The sequence below is a fragment of the Carcharodon carcharias genome, chromosome 2 (assembly GCF_017639515.1).
Source record: "Carcharodon carcharias isolate sCarCar2 chromosome 2, sCarCar2.pri, whole genome shotgun sequence".
Taxonomy (NCBI): Eukaryota; Metazoa; Chordata; class Chondrichthyes; order Lamniformes; family Lamnidae; genus Carcharodon; species Carcharodon carcharias.
The window spans coordinates 183,558,752-183,581,131 of NC_054468.1; the positions used below are offsets into that span (position 1 = coordinate 183,558,752).

Genomic DNA, 22,380 nt, shown 5'->3' on the forward strand with positions numbered 1-22,380 from the left:
ACCACAATTGAGCTTCTTAATTGCCAATTAATGCCCACAAGGACTTAATCTTGCTGCTGTTATTAACCCAGCAGCAAGCAGGCTCACAATGCAGGGAGTATAATAAGCAAACCTTGGCGCGTTTGCTTGTGGGGTCCTGGCGGGGTTCTTATTCAAAGACATTCAGTGCCTAAGCAAGGGACACCCTCCCCACCCCCTCACCCATGACCCCTCCACCTGCCATCACTCACCTGTGCCTAGGTCCATCCTCGATCTGGGTCCTCAGGTGGGTACAGTACTAGCATCAGTCAGCCACCAGCTCCTTGGTGGCACTGTAAAAGCAAAATACTGCAGATGCTGGAAATCTGAAACAAAAACAAAAATACTTGGAAAAACTCGGCAGGTCTGACAGCATCTGCGGAGAGGAATACAGTTAACGTTTCGAGTCTGTATGACCCTTCAACAGAACATCAGTCATACGGACTCAAAGCGTTAACTGTATTCCTCTCCGCAGATGCTGTCAGACCTGCCGAGTTTTTCCAAGTATTTTTGTTTTTGTTCTTTAAGGTTGTGTGTGCTGCCAATATTGTGCATGTGCAGTTGTATGAGTGGCACCATCTTTATAGGGGGCAATGTGCAGTAGGGCGCATGTGTGGTCATCATTGGCCCTGAAATTGGAAATATTACAGTGCTGGCAGCATCAAGTTACTGATGCTTGTAAAACAATTTATAGACAATACAAAATATATATGATCAGAAAGCGTGTCAATGGTTTACATTACTCCATTATTTGAATTGTCATTTAACTTGGAATCATGTGAAAAATATTTTTCTAATAAGAAACTGATAATTCAGTGAAAATCAACTGAGTCAAAAAAATTAAGTTGAAGCTGCTGCTGGGAATTCCTCTAACATGATTAAAGGGAAAGTGTAAACCTGTTAAAAAGAAATGCAGAATGGAACAAACTATTGTGACTTGAATAAAAGCAAAATATTGCGGATGCTGGAAATCTGAAATAGAAACAGAAAATGCTGGAAAAACTCAGCAGGTCTGACAGCATCTGTGGGGAGTGAAACAAAGTTAACGTTTCGCGTCTGTATGACCCTCATTGTGACTTGAAGTTGTCTGATTTATCCTTGCTAGTTTTTAAGCATGCCAGTTTACCATTCCACACACTATCTCACTCTCTCAAACTTAGGATGGATTTCTGTGTTGCGTTGACAGGTGTGTATATGCAGAAGCACTGTCAGGAGCCATGTTGCATTTGGAGGAGTTAAGTGATTTCTTAATCCTGGGGAAGGCCCACCGCTGCCTTGTCAAGTGCTTGAGTGGTACTTAATCACAGAATTGTTACAGCACAGGAGGCCATTCAGTCCATCGTGTCTGCGCCAGCTCTCTAAATGAGCAACTAACCGGTGCCATTTACCCACCTTCTCCTGTAACCCTGCACATTATTCCTTTTCAAATAACAGTCTAATTCCCTTTTGAATGCCTTGATAGAAACTGCCTCCACTACACACTCCAGCAGTGCATTCAAGACCCTAACCTCTTGCTGCATGAAAAAGTTTTTCATCACGTCACTTTGGTGGGCCATCCCTAAAAGAGACACAGTGCTCCCATTGACTCTCCAGTCACAGGCCAAAATCCGGTCACCTCCATTAAATCCAGCCCCTTATGTCCACTTTTACTTTTGTAATATCATTACTACTGAACAGTTTCTGACTTAAGATGTAGCATTGAAACTATTCAAAAACATATCCACTGAAATTAAATAAACTACTGCACCATTTTTCCTGAGAAATATCTTTTAGTAAAATACATTTCTCTAAGCAGAGATGCATAGCAAGTGATATTGGGTGGGAATTTTGAAGTTTTTTTTATGAAGTACTTTTGGATTCAGTAATATATTTTTTATAAAGAGTTCTGATCTGATACAAAATAAATAATCCTTTAAGGAAATTTATAAACCAACATTCAATCCATATTAATTTGCGTTTGGAAAAAAAGCAACATGATTTTTATACCAAGCTCGATTTTTTTTTAAAAAGTTTGTCCCTTGATTTATGCAACGTGGGATTGTTTGTCTCCTGGAATTACACTTCAAAGAACAGCAATATAAAAGCAGTTGATGAGGTGCCATCAGGAAAAAATAGTTGGTGAATGAACGTATTGATAATTCACTACAGAACAAAATGGCATATCAATTAATTATATAAATGATACCATGATTTCATCCTTCCTGAAAATAATCATGCACCAAATTTTGCTCTAGCCAATCATGAGACTACATTTTCACAGTTTCAAGTTTATAATGAGGTATCATCCCACATGAGACAGTGATCAAGCACAAGCAGATTGGATAGGTTGGGGTTATTCTCCTTAGAACAAAGAAGGCTGAGAGGTGACTTAGTCAATGTGTACAAAATTATAAGGGGAATAGATAGAGTGGACAGGATAAAATTGTTTTCCTTGGTGGAGAATTCTAGAACCAGGGGACATAGATTCAAGATAAGTGGCAGAAGGTGTAGGGGGGACATGAGGAAGAACCTTTTTACACAGAAGGTAGTGGGTGTCTGGAATTTGCTGCCCAAGTTGGTGGTAGAGGCAGAAACTTTAAACTCTTTTAAAAAGTGCCTGGATCTGCACCTAAAGTGCTGTAAACTGCAAGGTTATGGGCCGAGTGCAGGAAGGTGGGATTAGAAAGGGCACCTGGGTGTCCTTCGGCTGGCATGGACAAAATGGGCCAAATGGCCTCCTTCTGTGTTGCAACTTTTCTACAGTTCTAAGTAGCTTCATTAATTTTGGCTAACTCAGCACAGTTCACCAAGGGTTCAGATTCGAGACCTTCCTTAGACTGCATGTCTTTGTGCAGTACCACATTTATGCACTGATCCATCAGGGAACAAATATTTTTAGAGACCCAATAGATTTGCATGTAACCATGGCTACATCCAACCCGTTGAGGACAAGATTTCAGCTGCGTTCACGTGTAAATTCATTTACCTAGTTTTCAGCTTTCTGAATAGATCAAATTCACTGAACCACAGAACCAGGTGCTCTCTCTCCAAATATTACCAATACTGCAGTGAATCTTAAGTGGATAAAAATCATTTCAGAACAATGTGCATTTTTAAACCAAGTGTTCATGTTGAATAGTTCCTACACTTTGCTCATTTGGACTATTCTTCCACAGAGATAAATAATGCTATTCAAACACCTAATTTCAGCAATTGTTAAAGAAGATTGAGACTTAAAAGATTTTCATTTGTATTAATTGAAATGTATGGTGTGTGCTGCAATCTTATTTTTCACATCCTTCAGGCACCATATATAATGTGATAATTTAATGTGATTGGGCACAGTTTGAGTCAGGGCAGCAAAACCAGGTCAGACTGAAGACTGGGAAATATGAAACACATCAAAGAATGACAGGCCCGACCAGAATATAGAAGTTCCCCTCTTACTTCAATCAAATGAGTAAATTAGATAAGATATCAAATCCAAAACATATGGTGACCGTTTGATTCAACTGTTAGAGCCTCTAACCTAGATACTTCTAAATTAGTGAGAGCTGTTTCAATTTTGCTTTAGTTTGACCATCTGTCACTTATTTCATCTGAATTTTTCCAGAGTGTCTGCCAAAATAGATCCCCACTTCTAAGAAACACCCTGCAACTGTGACAATACCATGCTTTGAGATTAATATTTTCATACATCAACAATTTGCAGGTTTTTTTTTAAGTCACAAAATACAGCTTGCCTCCCAAATGTTCAGAAGCAGTTTCTAACACGTTTAGTGACAGATGAATAACAAACATAGCTTGCAGCTATGGTCTTCGAACTTCCGCATTAGTTAAGAACAGCAGAGTATTAAATTTTAACGGAAATAAATTATATTAGAAATACATCAAATCTTTATAGCAACCAGAAATATAATGAAAAAAGAATTTATTCTGGTTACTTTCAAAACAGATACAAGTTTACTTATGAAAGTAGCAACAAATACTGCATCTATATCACTAAAGTGAAGAATGGCACAGTCAGCATGTAGACACACAATGTATTGGAGTTGTGCAGAAGGCAAAAAGCAACTTCAGTCTCGAAATGCATCCATATGTTTTGGGGATTTGATATAGAATCCATCAGTTGGACTGTCAAAATAAAGAAAACAGGACAAAGTTTTGAAAGACTATGGATCTACCATATTCCAAACAGTGAATATGCAGTTGTGTGATATAATGATTACCTTCCCCCCTGGTCTCTAGATTCTGACTAATCCCATTTCTGGTGGAAATTTGACCCATTTAAATAACAGACAGAACTTAATTTACATAAAAAATATCACCTAGGTTATCCAAATCATGATCAACACTGTTACACAATCAGGCCCATTTAAGTTTGGTATATTATTTAGCACCAGTATTTTGACAAGCTTGCACATTCAGTACTCAAACAAAATAGTAGACATTAATGAATAATATAGCTGATACTAGTTTTTCTAAGATTTTTTTTAAAGTTAATTTGTGCCTACAATTAATTTAGATTTACTGGAATATTCCACTGAATCGGTTTAATCTTGTAATCAGCACAAATACCTTTTACATTAGGTCATGAGTATATTGAAAACATTAACCTAGGTCTAGATTTGTCTGATACTGCACTGGAATTATTAAAGTATTTTCTTCATCCCACATTATGCAACATATCCTTTAGTGTGAGGGTGCAATTAAAGCATGTAAGTTTCACCATAGCAATTTCCATTATAAATGGACTTCATAATGAAAATGTTTGCAGGAAGAGCACACAGATGCAGATTTTTTTCTAAATATATTATTAGATGTCATTACTCAAGTCAGAAGATTCATTATTTTGCAGTAGGGGTGTTTATGCCATGTAAGATATAACATCAAGGTCACTTATTTACAATAACTGAATAAGTCAAATTCAATTTTTATTTAACTCTGTTCTGGAGCATTTACTGGTACTTTGGTGATGGAATAATGGACAGGGTTCTGAAATTCATTGCAAAATGGATACAAATGATATTATATGTACTCAATGCATTAATTGGAGGTAGATATCTAGTGCTATGTTTAACTGTATTGTTGAGGTGGAATGGAGTTTAGCTGCACTGGGAAATTGTCCTGGGGTTGAACAGTATTGGGGTCCTGGTGTTTGATGGTATTGCAGTGGGGTTGCCGGAGATTGGCAACATTTGATTTGTCATCACTGTGCATAGATATCTTGTGGTTTGGCATCTTGTAGCTTGGCAAAACTGTTTGCCATGACTGGTAGGGGTGGAGGAAGGAGTTGGATATGAGGCTTGGCTTGCTGGTAGATTTCTGGGATCTGTCAGGAATGAAGGGAGGTTAAACAATGGTGAAGAAATCCTGTGTGTTACAGCACTGGCTTGCAACTTTCTAAAGGAACCTTGTTGGTTGTGAATTTGGAGTTTTGAGATTGCTTTCAGGATGCCTGTATCCATCTGCCATTCTATGTCTCTCACAGACAAAAATGCAAACATGTCAATTACAATCAACAAAATACAGGTAGTATTTATAGCTTTCAAAATTAAACTGGCTTGTTTTTATTTGAAAAAATGAAACAGCTACGATAACCAGCTGTTAGCAAGATAAATCTATGTTTTTCCAATAGTGAACAGAAGGCGGATGATAATCGTGGAAGGTAACTAAAGGCTGCTTGCTCCAAAATTAGACATTTTTAAAAAATGAATTCAACTGTAATGAGGAAAGCCATAACAAAAACAGAATTACCTGGAAAAACTCAGCAGGTCTGGCAGCATCGGCTGAGAAGAAAAGAGTTGACGTTTCGAGTCCTCATGACCCTTCAACAGAACTGAGTGAATATTGGGAGAGGGGTGAAATATAAGCTTATATTTCATTTCACCCCTCTCCTAACATTCACTCAGTTCTGTTGAAGGGTCATAAGGACTCAAAACGTCAACTCTTTTCTTCTCCGCCGATGCTGCCAGACCTGCTGAGCTAATCCAGGTAATTCTGTTTTTGTTTTGGATTTCCAGCAACCGCAGTTTTTTGTTTTTATCTATGAGGAAAGTCATGTTTCCCTTAGTTTAATGTACTTCATGAAATTTATGGGATAAAAAACAAAAATTACACATACAGACAGACCAGTTCAAATCTAGATTTCTTTGTTTTTTAAAAAAAGCTCAAAATAAATATTAACTGAATGAAGCTTTTAACATTTTTCCTCTCATTTCTTGAAATAATTTTGAAAAACAATTGAGCAGAAACTTCTAGAGGCTAAATAAAAATATTCCATCATTACAGTGTTTCCTGGAAAATTAGATACACGACACATGCTTAGAATTCACGGTTCAAATTTAACTTGGGACAATGGGCAAAAATATTAAATCCACGCCCAGATTTTGGCAGAGCTCGAGGCCCTCAAAGAAGGCTTTAAAGATAGAAATGACAATTCAATGGATAAATTCAATGTTATTGTATTGTGATTTAAAAAAAATATATTTAAACCTTTATTTTGGACAAAGGAAATCCCAATTACAGAGAAAAGAAATGGTTGAGGAACAAATCTGAAAGTATTTTAAACAATTTGTGGGAACAGTCAGATTGGAAAGAGTGACAAGCTTACAACATAGACAAAGTCCACTCTAAATGTGGACAAAAGAAATTATAATAGGAAAACTGTGTGAACACAATGTGTGAAAATCGTGACAAGATGACATCAAGTTGTGTAGACATAAAATGAGATCAATCTCTAAGGATATGAAACCACTTCAATAACCTCTGAAAGCTACAAGCTGAAACATGTCAGGATACGAAGATAAATGATTTAAAAAACCTTATTAAGGTGAGGTATATAAATGTAACAGATCCAAATGGAGATTTAGGGTGCTAAAATCCATTGGCAACTGCCAGGATTCAGAAGTATTAAGCATTACATAAATCTACAATCTATATTTGTAATTTTGCAAACAGAATAGGTGACTCATCTCTAAATTACAGGAAAAGGCCAGGCAAATTGTGATCCATTATCTCGACTGCTTTTTATCTGAACAAACTTCAAAACTTGAAATTCTTCATTTTCAGAATTTACAATACACCGAACATATATCTAATTAAAACAAACACAGCGGCAGTAAATATCAAGGTCATCTAGTCTACGGCAGAACCAAAAAACAATTGTTTGAGGAGAGGCACATTTTATATTTGGCTTCCCCACCCCAGAAGAACAGGAAGATTTGTTTTTTCTCTGCTTACCTCCTGACTTTCCAGAGCCTCTTCATCAGTTATAAAGCACAAAGTCAAGAATGTGATGGAATATTCTCCACTTAGAAAAGTGCAGCTGCAACATTACTCAAGAAGCTCAATATCATCCAGGACTAAACTGCCGACTTGACCAGCATTCCATCCACCGCCTTAAGCATCCACTCTCTCCACCAGTGGTGCTCAATTAACTGAGCATTCCACAGCCTTTTGGCAAAGAGAAAGTCCCAGATATCCACCACACTTTGTGTGAAAATGTGCTTCCTGATTTCTTTCCTAAATGATCTAACTCTGATTTTAAGATTATACCCTCCTGTTCTGGATTTCTCCCCCCAGAGGAAATTACATCTCAATTGTGCCTCAATTCAATCCCATCAAATCCCTTTATTTTAAACACCAAAGGAATAGAATCCTAAGTTTCTCATCACCTACTCATAAGGACAGGCTGCAGAAATTTGCAGCAACTCACCAAGGGTTCTCAGCAGAACCCCAACCATCTAGAAGGGCAAAGGCAGCAGCTGCATGGGTACACCAAGTTCCCTCCCATGACATTCACCTTTTTGACTTTGACATGCATTACAGTTCCTTCAGCACTAGACAAAATCCTGGAACCTCCTAACAGTATCAAGAGGGCGTTTTCATCGTACAGACAGCAGCATTTCAAGAAGATCCATCATCACCTTCTCAAGGGCAACTTGGGATTGGCAATAAATGTTGGCCATTGCACCCAGATTCCAAGAATGATTTTTTTTAAAGAAAAAGGTGGAGTTCAAGGTGCAGAAATGCAAGGTCAATCACTTTGAAAGTGAAATCAGAATATTTTCTTAACGGTGAAAGATTAAGCTGTGGAAGAGCTGTCCACGTGCACTGATCCTAAAAACTGGTGCCCAAGTACAAAAGTAATCAAGAAGATTAACTGAATGGTGGCTTATCTCAAAAGGACTTGGAATTTAAGAGTAAGCAAGCAATTCTTCAATTGCACAAAAGTCTTGTTCAGCCCCCATGTGGACTACTGCATTCAAATCTGGCCACTGGACCTCAGGAAGGACATACTGATCTTGGAGGGGGTACAACATAGATTCACCAGAATTCTAAGGGGGTTTAAAGGAACAACTCATGAGGACAGGTTGCAGGAACTTAGGATTCTATTCCTTCGGTGTTTCAAATAAAGGAATTTGATGGGATTGAATTGAGGCACAATTGAGATGTAATTTCCTCTGGGGGGGGCGGGGGGAGAAGAAAACCAGAACAAGAGGGTATAATCTTAAAATTAGAGTTAGATTTAGGAAATAAATCAGGAAGCACATTTTCACACAAAGTGTGGTGGATATTTGGGACTTTCTCTTTGCCAAAAGGCTGTGGAATGCTCAGTCAATTGATATTTTCAAGACAGATCAATCAGATTTCGTTAGCTAAGGGAATCATGGGATAGGAAGCAAAGGTTGGTAAAAAAAATTAGTCATGGCAGAGCAAGCTTGGGAGGCGTACTCCTTTCCAAGACTGGCCAGGACAGAGAGCCATGGTATTATCTTCATGGATACTACCTTTGGATCTTCTTTTAATAAATGTGGTGATTTACAGTTTACAGCTGTGCCTCACCATTAAAATTTGCATCAATTCACAATAATGGGATCAACACAAACCTTATAGCTACTGCTTGATCCAAGTTCACAATCCCTCCAAATTCAAAATTAACAGATAAAGAATTAACCAACAAAAACATAACCAAAGCATACATTATAGCTAGGTTCTGGCAGGCACCACCATCAAACTGATTTGCTAAGAAACTTAGTTTGGTTAGAGCCAGATAAATCATGGCATACCTATTCCGAAATAGGGAGATTAGAGAAGAAAGTGTGCAATCTAGTTCAACAGCTGATCCATAGAGCAGCACTGGTAGTGAAAGGTGGTTTTGGTTTGTTTTCTGATGGACAGGGCAGGAAGGGCTGGTGAAGAAAGCAAAATGAAACCCAGTGGGGAGTAGGGTGGAAACCAAACAAACAAACTCTATTAACCTGGGCCACAAATTGCATAATACAATATTAGGAACTTAATTGATAGAGTGCATCCTGATATTCCCTAACAAAGTATTATGTTGGGCATCTGATATTTGGCAAAAGTCTTCATTAGCTTGCAAAATATTCTCACACAGTCTATTTCCTAAGTATAAGTAATTCATCATTAAAATCTACAGAGTGCATTCCTTTGCAGCTGCGACTGTTGTTGTGACTGCTGTTGCTGCTGCTGCTGCAGGCGTAACTGCTGAGAGAATGGATCCTCCATAGATTTGATAGCAATGGTAGTTTTGGGTCCTGTTTTCCAAATGATGCCATTAGAGTCAATAACAGATGCTTCAACAGAAACACTGTGGTTCCCAAGTGCAGCAAAACACAACAGGAACTGAGTGCTGAAATAGTCATTATGGGGCTCCACCCGCTGCTCCATTTCATTTGTCAAATTCTCCAGCAATACCTGGGAAATAGACATAATAGGAAATTTAACTCATACCACCATCAGCATTATAAAGCTCATAAATTATACCGAAGTTATAACTTCAACCAGCTTTATAAATCTAAAGTTTTAACAGTCGCAATTATGCATCCAGTTTTGAGATAAAATATAATCACTGAACATTAAATTGTTCATAAAGAGTGACAAATGGGCAAAGACCTAAATACATAACTGCACTACACAGTAACAACTGTAGTTTTATCTTGAATTAAATACATTCACATTTTCAGTAATGAACATCACTTAAAGACCAGGTTAAGGCTGCACATGAAGACAACGCAAGCTATCAAACTGTGCCTGAAGCTGTACAACACATCGTCAAGGAATACATTAATTAATGTAAAATGAAAACTGTACAGGTGTTGTATTCTCAAACATTTCCATTCTAACCCTAACAATCTACTAGAACTATAGATACTAGTTAGCAATCAAATCACAAACATGTCTTTTACAAATATTCAACAATATTAATTTTTTTTCTTAAAATCCATTACAAGAAAAAGTGTTTCAAATATGAGGTTATTAAAATTGTGTTAGAGTCTGTTTAGGTTAAATGCAGCATTTTAAACACTATGGGGGCAGCTACCTTGTAATCTTGCACACCCTTGGTCTGTAGTGAGGATGAAACATTTAGGCAAACTGCCTGAATTTTCCGGAAGAATCCAGGCTTCGAGCCATGCTGGATAACACCTTCTACCTTCAGAGCCAGTTGCTGATTATTCTGCACAGTGATTGGTTCTGTTGGAGTGCGGGGAGAAGGTGACAGTGCTAACTGCAAAAACATTAGAGAAAAGGAATTAATTTTAATTGTAGCTATCCAATGACAAACTTAAATTAATAAAAAGCCAGTACCAGCTTTTCTTAACAAAAACAGAATTACCTGGAAAAACTCAGCAGGTCTGGCAGCATCGGCGGAGAAGAAAAGAGTTGACATTTCGAGTCCTCATGACCCTTCAACAGAACTGGAGGATCATGAGGACTCGAAACGTCAACTCTTTTCCTCTCCGCCGATGCTGCCAGACCTGCTGAGTTTTTCCAGGTAATTCTGTTTTTGTTTTGGATTTCCAGCATCTGCAGTTTTTTAGTTTTTACCAGCTTTTCTTAATTCAGTTAGCTTAGAGGCTAGACCAAAGTGGTGATTTTTGGGTCACTCAGTTGAGATCCAGTACACGAGAAATTTTATTTCACAGCAACTATTAGTAAAATGGATGGCATTGAAAGTAATTCTGAGGACCAAAGGAAGCTTCAAGATGTTATTGATAAGAAGTTGGAATGGCCAATGAAGTGGCAGATGAAATGCAATGGCAGTAAGTGTGAGGTGCTATATTGTGATACAAAAAAAGATTATATTGAATATGGCAGGCTGGGTGAATGTGAACAGAGACAAGGAAAGCAAGGAGTTCCAAACTGAGGAAGAAGGGGTTACTCATGACTTAAAAACTTAAGAAGGTTAAAAAAATTACTGAAGCATGCAATTTCAAAATCTGAGGAATCACCTTCCAATAATGTCTTTTAAGATCAGAAGTAAAAATCAGAGTTCATTCAATAGACATACCTTGATGCTGGTAGACTGAAGCTTTTGGAAGAAATATCTCTGAAATGACAAGGGGACCTTCAGCAAGGAAATAATAGCCCCACAAAGGCACATTGTATGCTGGAATTAAAATATAAGGGAAGATTAATAAGCATTACACTGGCAGTAAAAAAACATGCTTAGGATATGACACCAATTGCATAGGTTTTTAATAATCCAAAATGTAGATAATTAAATAAGGATATTTACCTGCAAAGTTACCTGTATGGTTTTTGAAAGCTAAATGAAATTGCTGAAAAAAAAGACTTGTCAAAGCTTTTCATCTTGCACTCATCAGGACTGCAAGAATAACAATAGAAGTGGAAAACAACAATTTGTACTGTATGAGAAGTCAGTGCCGATTGGTTGGCAAGTAGACTTTGATTGGTAAAGGCGTTGCCATGGAGAATGCGCTAACTGACTGACAGTTAATTGCCAACCATTGTTTGAAATTTAAATCAGGCAGCATGACCTTGATTAGTCAAGGCATTGAGCTGAGGGATGAGTCAGCGAATGGCTGTCACTTATTTTGTTTAGCTGAAACAGGCGTAATGTGTGTACATGTTCTTTCTGTCTGCAAAGAACAGGGCCCTGTGTATTAATATAAGTAAGATCATTGGGATTCTTACAGTTCCACACACTATAAGGTTGGTCTTATCATCCTTGTAAGTAGGGCTCGAGCCATTTGCTTATTATGCAAACTTGATTCTGAAATAGGACATCCTATGAGATAATGGCTACCCTGATCAGATCATTTCGCGCTACATATCATGCAAACTCATGAACAGGCCTAAGGCTGCCACCTTCGGCCCTGAAAAGTGCCCAGTCTACCTCAGATTACTCTGGAAGGGCAAGGCATCTCAAAAATTTGAGCAATAAGTGAAGCTAGCTGTTTCACACTGCTACAATGCAGTTGCAACATGAGTGGTATTTGCAACTAACAGGATGCTGCCATCAAGCCAAAAAGATGTTCTGCCTATCACACAAATGAGTAACGTGGTATACGAATTTTAGTGCTGTGTGATGCTAGGTATGTAGGCCATACATCCCAAAGACTGACAGATCGTATAAAACGGCATGTCCCAGCCGCTGTTTACAATGGGCTTGGTACAGACTGTACCTAACCAGCCTATGTTTGCATAACTCAAAACAATGTCCAACATCAGATATGATTTCGCGATTGGACAACATTCGCTAAATAATCCTCAGTGTGCTAAGAATTACACTGATAACCAATTTAAGATAGTCAGTCGGGCTCAGTTTGGCTCATTTGCGCGTACTGGAAGTCATACATATTAATACACAGGGCCCTGTTCTTTTTAGACAACAAGAACATGTACACACATTGCGTCTGTTTCAGCTAAACAAAATAAGTGACAGCCATTCGCTGACTCATTCCTTAGCACATCGCCTTGATTAATCAGGGTCAAGCTGCCTGGTTTAAATTTCAAACAATGCTTGGCAGATTACTGTCAGTTACCATCAACTGGTGCATTCTCCATGGCAACATTTCTACCACAGTCCACTTGCCAATCAGCACTCTCTTCTCATAGTGTAAATTGCTGTTTTCCCCCCTATATTGGTATTCTTGCAAAGTGTCCTGAATGAGTGCAAGACAAAAAGCTTCGACATTTCTCTTTTTTCAGCAATACTCAAGTTCTAAACTACCAAATGATTACTAAATTAAATAGATCAGATCCCCACAAATGTTTTGCTGAGTTTTCCTCAATTCTCCACCTGAACTTCTTCCTGCCCCCGTCCTCACTTTCATCCAATTATTTAACTGCCTCCTAAATTCTGCTTGACCTGAGGAATAGTTGACTCCATATATGCAAGATCATAGAAGATCAACCATACATGTATCATACATATTCTATGTGCTTTATTTGATTAATAAAGTTAAAGTTAGGCTACTTAGTGAGGTATTACAGCAAAAAATGTCACAAAGATTAAAACAATTGTTAAATGTTGTTATTCCGGAGGTCCATTATTCTAATATTAAACATAAATACTACAGTAATGCTTCATCTAGTTAAATAAACACTCACATTATTGACATTTTAGCTAAGAGAATAATAAAGAAAAGAACTGTGGACATGCTGAACTGGGGCCTGGACATAAAAGTTAACAGGTTACAATAGTTGTTTTACTAGTCTCAATAATGAAAGAATATTCATTTCTAGGAACCTTTAATGAACTCAGGATATCTTAAAAGCTTCATAATCACTGAAGTACTTGTGAAGTGCACTCATTGTTTTAGGGAAGCATGACACCAAGGTCTCACAAACAGCTATGAGACAAATGACCAGATAATCTACTCTAGTGGTGTTGGTTGAAAGATGAACGTTGGTTAAAATATCAGGAAAGCTCCCTACTCTTCTTTGAAAAGTGTAATTAAATTTCTTACATTCATCCAAGAGATCAGTCTCAACTGAAAGATGGTACCTCTAACAGTGCAGGATTCCTTCAGTACAGCACTGAGGTGTCACCCTAGATTATGTGTTCATGTTTGTGGAGTAGGGCTTGGAAGCAAGGTTACTACCACTGAGCCACAACTGATAACCAAAGAAACACAAATGACATTGCTGAATGTCTAGTTAATCCATGCACTGCTGAGTTGACAGAACTATCTGAGATATGCAGCTGCATACGTGGATATAGTGAGAAGGACAGGTTGAGGTTTAATTGTGTTTCTTCTCAATGTTTGCAGATGACTTGACCACTATTCAAGTTCATACTCAAGCTCAAATGATACAGTTAGGTGGGAAAGTAAACTGTGAAATCAATGCAGAAACTGCAGAGGGATATAGGCAGGTTGGGCCAGTGGTCAAGGACATGGCAGTTGGGATACAACTATGCAAAATGTGAAGTTTAACAAGAAAAATTAAAAAAGCAGAATATTTTTTGAACGGTGAGACACAGAAATGTTTGCATTCAGAGGGACCTGGGTGCCCCTATACATGAATCACACAAAGATAAACATGTAGGTACACAAGCAATTAAGAATGGTTTAACTTTTGTTACACAGGGATTGGCGCAGAAGAATAATCTCACTACAATTATACAGGACATTGGTGAAGCCACACCTAGGAAGTGCTGTGTGGAGTTTTGGTCTCCTTACCTAAGAAAGGATATACTTGCCAGAGTGGCAGTGCAATGAAGGTTCATTAGACTGAAGGGATTGTTCTAGGAGGAAAGATTCAATGGACTAAGGCTACATTCTCTGAAGTTTAGAAGAATGAGAGGTGATCTAATTGAAACATACAAATTCTTAAGGGACTGGCCAGGGTAGATGCTGAAAAAATGTTTCCCCTGGCTGGGGAATCATAACCATAATCCACACCATCAGGAAAGGAGAAGAGCAACAACGGGTGAAGAAATTAAACATTTTGAACCATTTGAGGAGCTGAACACTTTTTCACAAAACAAAGGCATTTTATAGGCACAAACTGCCAATATTTATTATTGAACCAGCTGCAATCTACATTACATACCAGGTAGGAAACAGGAGGATACTTTCTGCTGAGACTCTCAACGTCCTCCAGCACTTGAGCAAACACAGACAGCATGCTTCTTTCATACTCGCTCTCAGCATGCACACTCCCACTACATCCGTATTCTTGGAAACTGCAGGAGAGTCAATTAAAACAAATCACCTTCAAAGTTTTCTAGCAGCAATATATTTGGATTGTAGCCAAGTCAGTTTATACCTATTGTACTCCATAGTTTACTCACTATACTAGAGCTAGTTTTATATGCATATGACAGAATTGATGGGAATGTCTGCAATTTTATGTGGAGCACAGAAGGAGGGTGACAAAAAGCTAAATAGGCCTGCTTCATTACTGAGATAAACATAGCAGCACATCCATTATTGTTCTGTGTAATTTTCTCTCTACACGGCTAGCTTCATGATCTAAATAAAAGTTTGTGATGGCTAGGGTAGATGCATCTACCCGATTAGGTGCTTTGTGCACCAAATTAAAAAGGAAATAAAATTATAATTTAAAAATAACTTTGAAGATGTTCTTAAGAACCATAGAAAAGTTACAGCACAGAAAGAGGCCATTCAGCCCATTGTGTTGGCGCTGGCCGAAAAAAAAACTAGCTGCTCACTTTAATCCCACCTTCCAGCACCTGGTCTGTAGCCTTGCAGGTTACAGCACTTTAGGTGCAGATCCAGATGCCTTTTAAATGAGCTGAGAGTTTCTATCTCCATCACCAAATCAGGCAGTGAATTCCAAACACCCACCACCCTCTGGGTGAAGAAGTTTTTCCTCATGTCTCCTCTAATCCTCTACCAATCACCTTAAATCTGTGCCCCCTGGTAACTGACCTCTCTGCAAGGGAAAGCAGGGCATCTGTCTACTCTATCTAGGCCCCTCATAATCTTGTATGCTTAAATCAGGTCGCCCCTTAGCCTCCTCAGTTCCAAGGAAAATAGCCCCAGCCTATCCAATCTTTCCTCACAGCTGAAATTTTCAAGCCCTGGCAACTGTCTTGTAAATTTCCTCTGTACTCCCTGTAGAGCAATAATGTCCTTCCTGTAATGTGGCAACCAGAACTGTACACAAAATTCCAGCTGTGGCCTAACCAGTGTTTTATACAGTTCCATCATCACATCCCTGCCTTTGTATTCTATGCCTTATCAAAAAAAGGAAAACATTCCTTATGCTTTCTTTACCACCTTATCCACCTGTCCTGCCACCTTCAGGGGCCTATGGACATGTACACCAAGGTCTCTCACTTCCTCTGCCCCTCTCAATATCCTCCCATTTATTGTGTATTTCCTAGCTTTGTTTGCCCTCCCCAAATGCATTACCTCAGACTTCTCTGGATTGAATTCCATCTGCCACTTTTCCGTCCACTCAACCAAACCACTGATATCATTCTGGAGACAACAGCTATCCTTCAAACTTTCAACTACACAGCCAATTTTTGAGTCACCTGCAAATTCCCCAATCATGCCACCCCACTTTTAAGTCCAAATCATTAATATATAAGATGGAATCCACTAAGTAGGACTGTCTCGTTTAGAGGCAGCAAAAAATGTAGTGACATCCATTTCAACATAATTTTTATGATCATTTTATATGGAAGTGCAGAAGACTGTTAACATATCTAGCCATTTTTGGGCTCCACTGGTCAAGTTGCATGTGTAAGTTATGGAACACTTTCATAATTGGGCCCTAGTTTTTTTAAAACAAGATCCAAGGTTTTTTTTCTGGAAGATTTGCAACGGATGCAGGCAAACAATAGTGAAATAAAAACAAAAAATGCTGTAAATACTTAGGTCAGGCAGCACTTCCAGCATTTTTTGTTTTATTTCAGATTTCAAGCATCCGCAGTGCTGTGTTCTTGCACGCAAGGAATAATACTGAAGCTATACGGTTGACAGCATACATGAATTGCATCGTTCCTTTCTTTCCCATGCAGGGTTCCAGGAAAGGTTTAGCTCCAAACAGGATGACATGACACTGCAGTATGAGGATATTTATCAAAAACTTTCACAACAGTTGAACAAATTTCAGCAATTTTGCTGTATTGCTCAAGAAATTAATATTTATTGAAGGATGATGTGGAACGAGGGCTCCACATTTTGCACCCCGCCAACCCCCAAGTGGATGGGGACCGGGGGAGTGGGGGGAAGAGAAGCCTAAAATATTTCATATCGAGTAATGCAGTGTCATTGAAAACTTGCATGGAATAGATTCATTTCTCCATTTAATACCCCACTCTGCGAAAGGAACTGTCCAAACAAATGTCCACGAATTATGAATTATCCTGACAAAAAACGCTCCCTCTCCACCAATTAGTCTAAGCATATCTAAAACCATCACCCTCCCTCCTGGATTAACCTAGTACACAAGATACTCTTGTTTAATGTAGAAGGGATGCCATTTCTTTCCCCATAATTATGAGAAAGCAAACTTTAATTAAAACTGGGTTTGAACTTCTGCTATTTAAGAAATGATTCAGAGCATTAGTATTACATCTTCCAGGTTAGCCATAAGGAAAATAGGATCTTCTGTAATACATTAATCCAAGGAAGGCTGAACTGTTATTATTGCAGCAATTGTGCAAGATATCAATGTCTGTTCAGCAAAACGCTAGTGCCAGTTAGAATTTGGGACAGGCTCCCTGAGAACTGCAAGGATATTGCTTGCACAGGAAGTGCAACAAGTTTACCATCTGTCAGAAAACAATGTGACTGAAAAATAATTTTGGCTCGATAATCTTTATAAATTGTTCTACAATTTTGTTCCTATGGTGTGGGCAACCCAGGTAAGCCATATTTCTTGAAATTTATACTGTTTAAGAGGGGGTGGAGCAGGTGAAGCTGGAAAGAAGGCCAGTAATAGGTGGGGGCAAAGGAGAGATTGACAAAGATGTCATGAACAAAAGGACAAAGGGGATGTAAATGGTAATGGAAAGGGCTAAAGGAGATGCTGATAGTGGCAATAAGATAAGAAAGCAGAATGTGATAATAGCTGGACAAGGGTAAGCACTCTGAAAAGAACATCGTGAAAAATGACAGATGGCCCTCGTGGGGGTGGGGTGGGGAAAAAAGATCAAAAATAGGATAAAAGATGGGGATAAAACAATGAATAAAATTGAAAATAAATAAAAATAAGTGGATAAAAAATATAAATTAAAAAATAAAAATGAATATTGAAAAAAGAGGTGAAGATAGAGGAGAGGGTTCATGGTCTGAAGTTGTTGAACTCAATGTTAAGTCCAGAAGGCTGTAAAGTGCCTAAACAGAAGGTAAGGTGCTGTTCCTCCAGTTTGCTTTGGGCTTCACTGGAACATTGCAGCAGGCCAAGGACGGATATGTGAGCATGAGAGCAGGATGATGTGTTGAAACAATAAGCGACAGGAAGGTCTGTGTCATGCTTGCGGACAGACCGGTGTTCTGCAAAGCGGTCACCCAGTCTGCGTTTGGTCTCTCCAATGTAGAGGAGATTGCATTGGGAGCAACGGATGCAGTAGACCAAACTGAAGCAGGTGCTAGGCAAAACTTATGCTGTTGATGCAGGGCAGTAGAACCAGGGAAGAAATTGACAAGTATTTAATCAAAGCCATTATAGCTAGCAGTTCAAAAACGCTCATCCTATCGGTCTGGGTTGGACCCAGAGTTTAAGTGAAAGTGAGGTATGCTAACTCATTGCACACTCAAGTTCTTCCTCCAAAACAAGTTCCTGTTAAAGGTACTTGACAGCATAATGCTACACAATAGGGGTGTAGTGGTAATTTCGCTGGGCTAGTAATCCAGAGACCCAGGTTAATGCCCTGGGGTTCAAATCGCACGTAGCAGCTGGTGGAATTTGCAGTTAATAAACCTGGAATATAAAGCTAGCCTCAGTAATGGTGAGCATGAAATTATCACCGATTGTTGTAAAAACCCATTTGGTTCATGAATGCCCTTAAGGGAAGGAAATCTATCATCTTTACCTGGTCTAGCCTACATGTGACTTCAGACCCACAACAATGTGGTTGACTCTTAACTGCCCTCTGAAATGACCTAGCAAGATTTGTTCAACGGCAAGTAGGGATGGGCAACAAATGCTGGCCTTGCTACAAAAGAATAAAGAAAAACAATAAAATGCATACTAGAAGTTATTACCTAGCAGAATCTGGATCCAGGATTAGTGCTTCAATAGAATGAGAAATCAGTAGGCAACTTTGTTGCTGTCTATGCATAAAGTTAAGGCCACAGTGTATAGCAAATAATTAAACTGCACCACCTTGTTCCCAATTGTGTACATTACAAGTTATCAAAAATGGCTCAGTCTTAAAAAACAGAAATAAACCGTCAAAATTTATTCTGCATCTTTGCTGCAATCTCAAACTTTTCACTTCAGTTCAAAGGGGCATAAAGTTGGCAGCAATGTTTGGTCACCATTTATATATGCCGCTTTATTTGCCTTTGAAAATCAGGCGGGGCGTGTGAAAGTTGGCCAATCCAATACCACAAAATTATCGTCCTGCTCTCCGATCACTACTTTCCATTGCTCACGTCAATGCAGAATGAAGCAAAATACACCAATCCACTGTCCTCCGGGGGCAGGATTGAGTTAATGTGTACAAAATGAAAGACTTGTCAGGGTGAATTTTAATAACTATGAAACACAAGACCATTTGCACTTTTCTGTGCAAAACAAGTCAGCATGCATTTGCAACTGCTAAAAAAAAGTAATCGCAAAACAATCACTTGCTGAGTGTGGTAGTATCCACAACTGACAGTTTTTAGATTTTCTGCCTCTAGATATCCAATGTTATCTTTTTGTCACAATTGATGTTCAAAACAAAAATTTCCAGCTCAGCAGAAAAGGATACAGCTCAACATTTCTCAAGGTGGCAGAGTCAGCATCAAAGGAGGATTGATAAAGGTCATGGTAGCGCGTTGCTAAACTTCTGAACTCTTCCATCGATATCTTCATCTAAATGAGTACAAACACAATTGAGTTGAGAATAACTGCACATCTTTTTAGTTAGAAGTTCAAAACTGAAAAATATTAAAAGAGGTTGACACAACATTAAGCTTAAAAGCAAAATTGGCTGGTGTTTCATGAGTGGAAACCGCAAGTTTTGCCAGAATTCAGCAAAAGCATCAAAAAAAAAATACACACCCATGAATGTGTTAAAGGAAGTAACTTGATCAAAAGATTCTGGTAGAAAAAAGATCAAAATTCATAAACAGCAGTTGAAACATTAGATCAATGTGCTAACTTTGAACCTACTCCTTACAATCTTACAAACGTGTAGTATTCTCAGTACATTTGCACCAAATTGTGACCTATGCACAAGTATTTTGCCTGTGTGCACATTACAATTAATTACACCATGCCATTCATGTGCATTCAAATCATCACACCCAAAAGATAATCACTAATCTTTCCACTCCAGTGACAAGAAATCATGGTGATAAAACAAAGTTTTGTCCAGCCTAGAGTAAATGGTCGACATTCCTAACTATGAACTTCATTCTGCTTCTACAATTTGCAAAGTACATGGTTACCACCAAGAATGTAAACATCACTGTTCAGTTACCTGGTGTAATGGCAATGGATTCAGAGGACATTTAACCGACTCCAGCTGCCAATGTGGCTTTATGATATTATTTCAATTACTTCATTGTGTTGAAGATCCTCTAAACCAATCTGTAAGTGATCATCTAGCCCAGTCCTAAAGTAGTCCTGATCCAAAGCATAGAGTAAAGCATGTACATACCTGGTTGGTAATACGGCCACATCTCTGCAAATCATTTCCGGATGCCATAGCAATAGCTGTGGCAATGGCAGGTGGAGGGCTGGTCTTCAGGCTGTTACACGTACAAATCAGTTGAGAGAATGCCTGCAGCATGTCAATCCTCAGTTTGACAAATTCACACTGAAAAGTTAGGGGGTTTGAAGGTGTACTTGCAGCCTGAAAGGAATATTAAATTTAAAACAGCTTGTTATTGATATGCTCTCAAGCTACTCCATAAAGCTGTTTTTTTCATATAAATTTGCAAGTTTGCTTTCACTTTTCCTACAATTGCTTTAATTATGATTATAAAAGAAAATCAGACAGCAAGTTTTTTTTGCAGGGGGAATGGTGTTGACATGTCTGAAGATCAATCTGTACAAGTGGCATACAAAACATCTTTCTCCTAATAAGGAATCTTTTAAAAATAGGAACACTGCAAGTGCAGTGAGGCTTGTTAAACAGAAAAGTGCGAGGAGTTTCACTTTGGCAGAGAGGTTAGAAATGCTGGAGGAAAGTTAGAAGCCTTGTTTGTAATGTTGCATTTTTTTTATTTGTAATATTGCAGAAAGATAAATCATATGGATTAAATTCAGTCATAATGGTTTTTATACATTCACCTTATTGTGAAATAAAGCAGCTTAACGATTCATATCTGATCTTATCCTGCAAGGTATTGGCTCAATCCACTTTGAGACTCTGAAGCACATATTATAAGGTTCATATCACAAGGGGGTATTATTGATAAAAACAAAAAACTGTGGATGCTGGAAATCCAAAACAAAAACAAAAATACCTGGAAAAACTCAGCAGGTCTGGCAGCATCTGTGGAGAGGAACACAGTTAACGTTTCGAGTCCAAATGACTCTTCAACAGAACTAAGTAAAAATAGAAGAGAGGTGAAATATAAGCTGGTTTAAGGGGGGGTGGGACAAGTAGAGCTGGATAGAGGGCCAGTGATAGGTGGAGATAACCAAAAGATGGATGTCACAGACAAAAGGACAAAGAGATATTGAAGGTGGTGATATTATCTGAGGAATGTGCTAATTAAGGGTAGAAAGCAAGATAAGCAAGGTACAGATAGCCCTAGTGGGGTGGGTGGGGGGGGGGGGGGGGGGGGGGGGGAGCGGGCGGTTGAAGGAATCAAAAAAGGCTAAAAGGTAGAGATAAAACAATGGATGGAAATACATTTAAAAATAATGGCAGTAGGTGGGAAAAGAAAAATCTATATAAATTATTGGGGAAAAAAACGAGGGGGGAATCGGAAAGGGGGTGGGGATGGATGAGAGAGTTCATGATCTAAAATTGTTGAACTCAGTATTCAGTCCGGAAGGCTATAAAGTGCCTAGTCGGAAGATGAGGTGCTGATAAGCTACGTTATCATTCAAGTAGAAATATAGCAGCCAGAATTAACTCTGCAAAAGGATGCTGAGTCTGCTTAGTGGAGTGACCAACACCTCTGAACCTGAGAAGGTACCTACACCAAACCTAAGTTTGTAACACTTGGTCATCAGGCACAGCTTACATATTGAAGGATGTGTGAAAATGGTCAAGATTCTCGACTGCCTCTCCAGCTGCCCGTCAGTATTCTAGGTTCCAAATCATACTTAAACTGCATTATACTCAAACCAGTTTTCCTGCACTATAAGTGGTGTTTTTTTAGATGAGAAGAGGTGGACACTTATTTTTGTGAATTAGACTTCTAAAGGGTTTTATATGGCTTAATATATCTTGCCTTCAAATTGCACAACAAGCATATGACACAGCTGCCAACTGTAATGTCCTCTGGGAAGCTGACAAAA

The 22,380-nt window shown here is 38.6% G+C and overlaps 3 protein-coding genes across 3 annotated transcripts in view; 2 read left to right on the plus strand and 1 right to left on the minus strand.

Annotated features, from left to right (window-relative positions):
* lpgat1 (lysophosphatidylglycerol acyltransferase 1) overlaps positions 1 to 22,380 on the plus strand; it is a 183,112-nt gene that overhangs the window by 145,163 nt on the left and 15,569 nt on the right. The gene's annotated exons all lie outside the window — the stretch shown is intronic.
* The window catches only part of dtl (denticleless E3 ubiquitin protein ligase homolog (Drosophila)), a 168,827-nt gene that overhangs the window by 68,677 nt on the left and 77,770 nt on the right, over positions 1 to 22,380 (plus strand). The gene's annotated exons all lie outside the window — the stretch shown is intronic.
* ints7 (integrator complex subunit 7) overlaps positions 8,585 to 22,380 on the minus strand; it is a 57,968-nt gene continuing 44,172 nt past the window's right edge. The window contains exons 14-20 of the mRNA XM_041213765.1: positions 20,564 to 20,758; positions 19,670 to 19,773; positions 18,957 to 19,025; positions 14,824 to 14,956; positions 11,312 to 11,410; positions 10,343 to 10,528; positions 8,585 to 9,717 (exon numbers count right to left, since the gene is read on the minus strand). Coding sequence (XP_041069699.1) covers positions 9,427 to 9,717; positions 10,343 to 10,528; positions 11,312 to 11,410; positions 14,824 to 14,956; positions 18,957 to 19,025; positions 19,670 to 19,773; positions 20,564 to 20,758 — 1,077 coding nt within the window. The 3' untranslated portion in view covers positions 8,585 to 9,426. The remainder of the gene's footprint in view (positions 9,718 to 10,342; positions 10,529 to 11,311; positions 11,411 to 14,823; positions 14,957 to 18,956; positions 19,026 to 19,669; positions 19,774 to 20,563; positions 20,759 to 22,380) is intronic.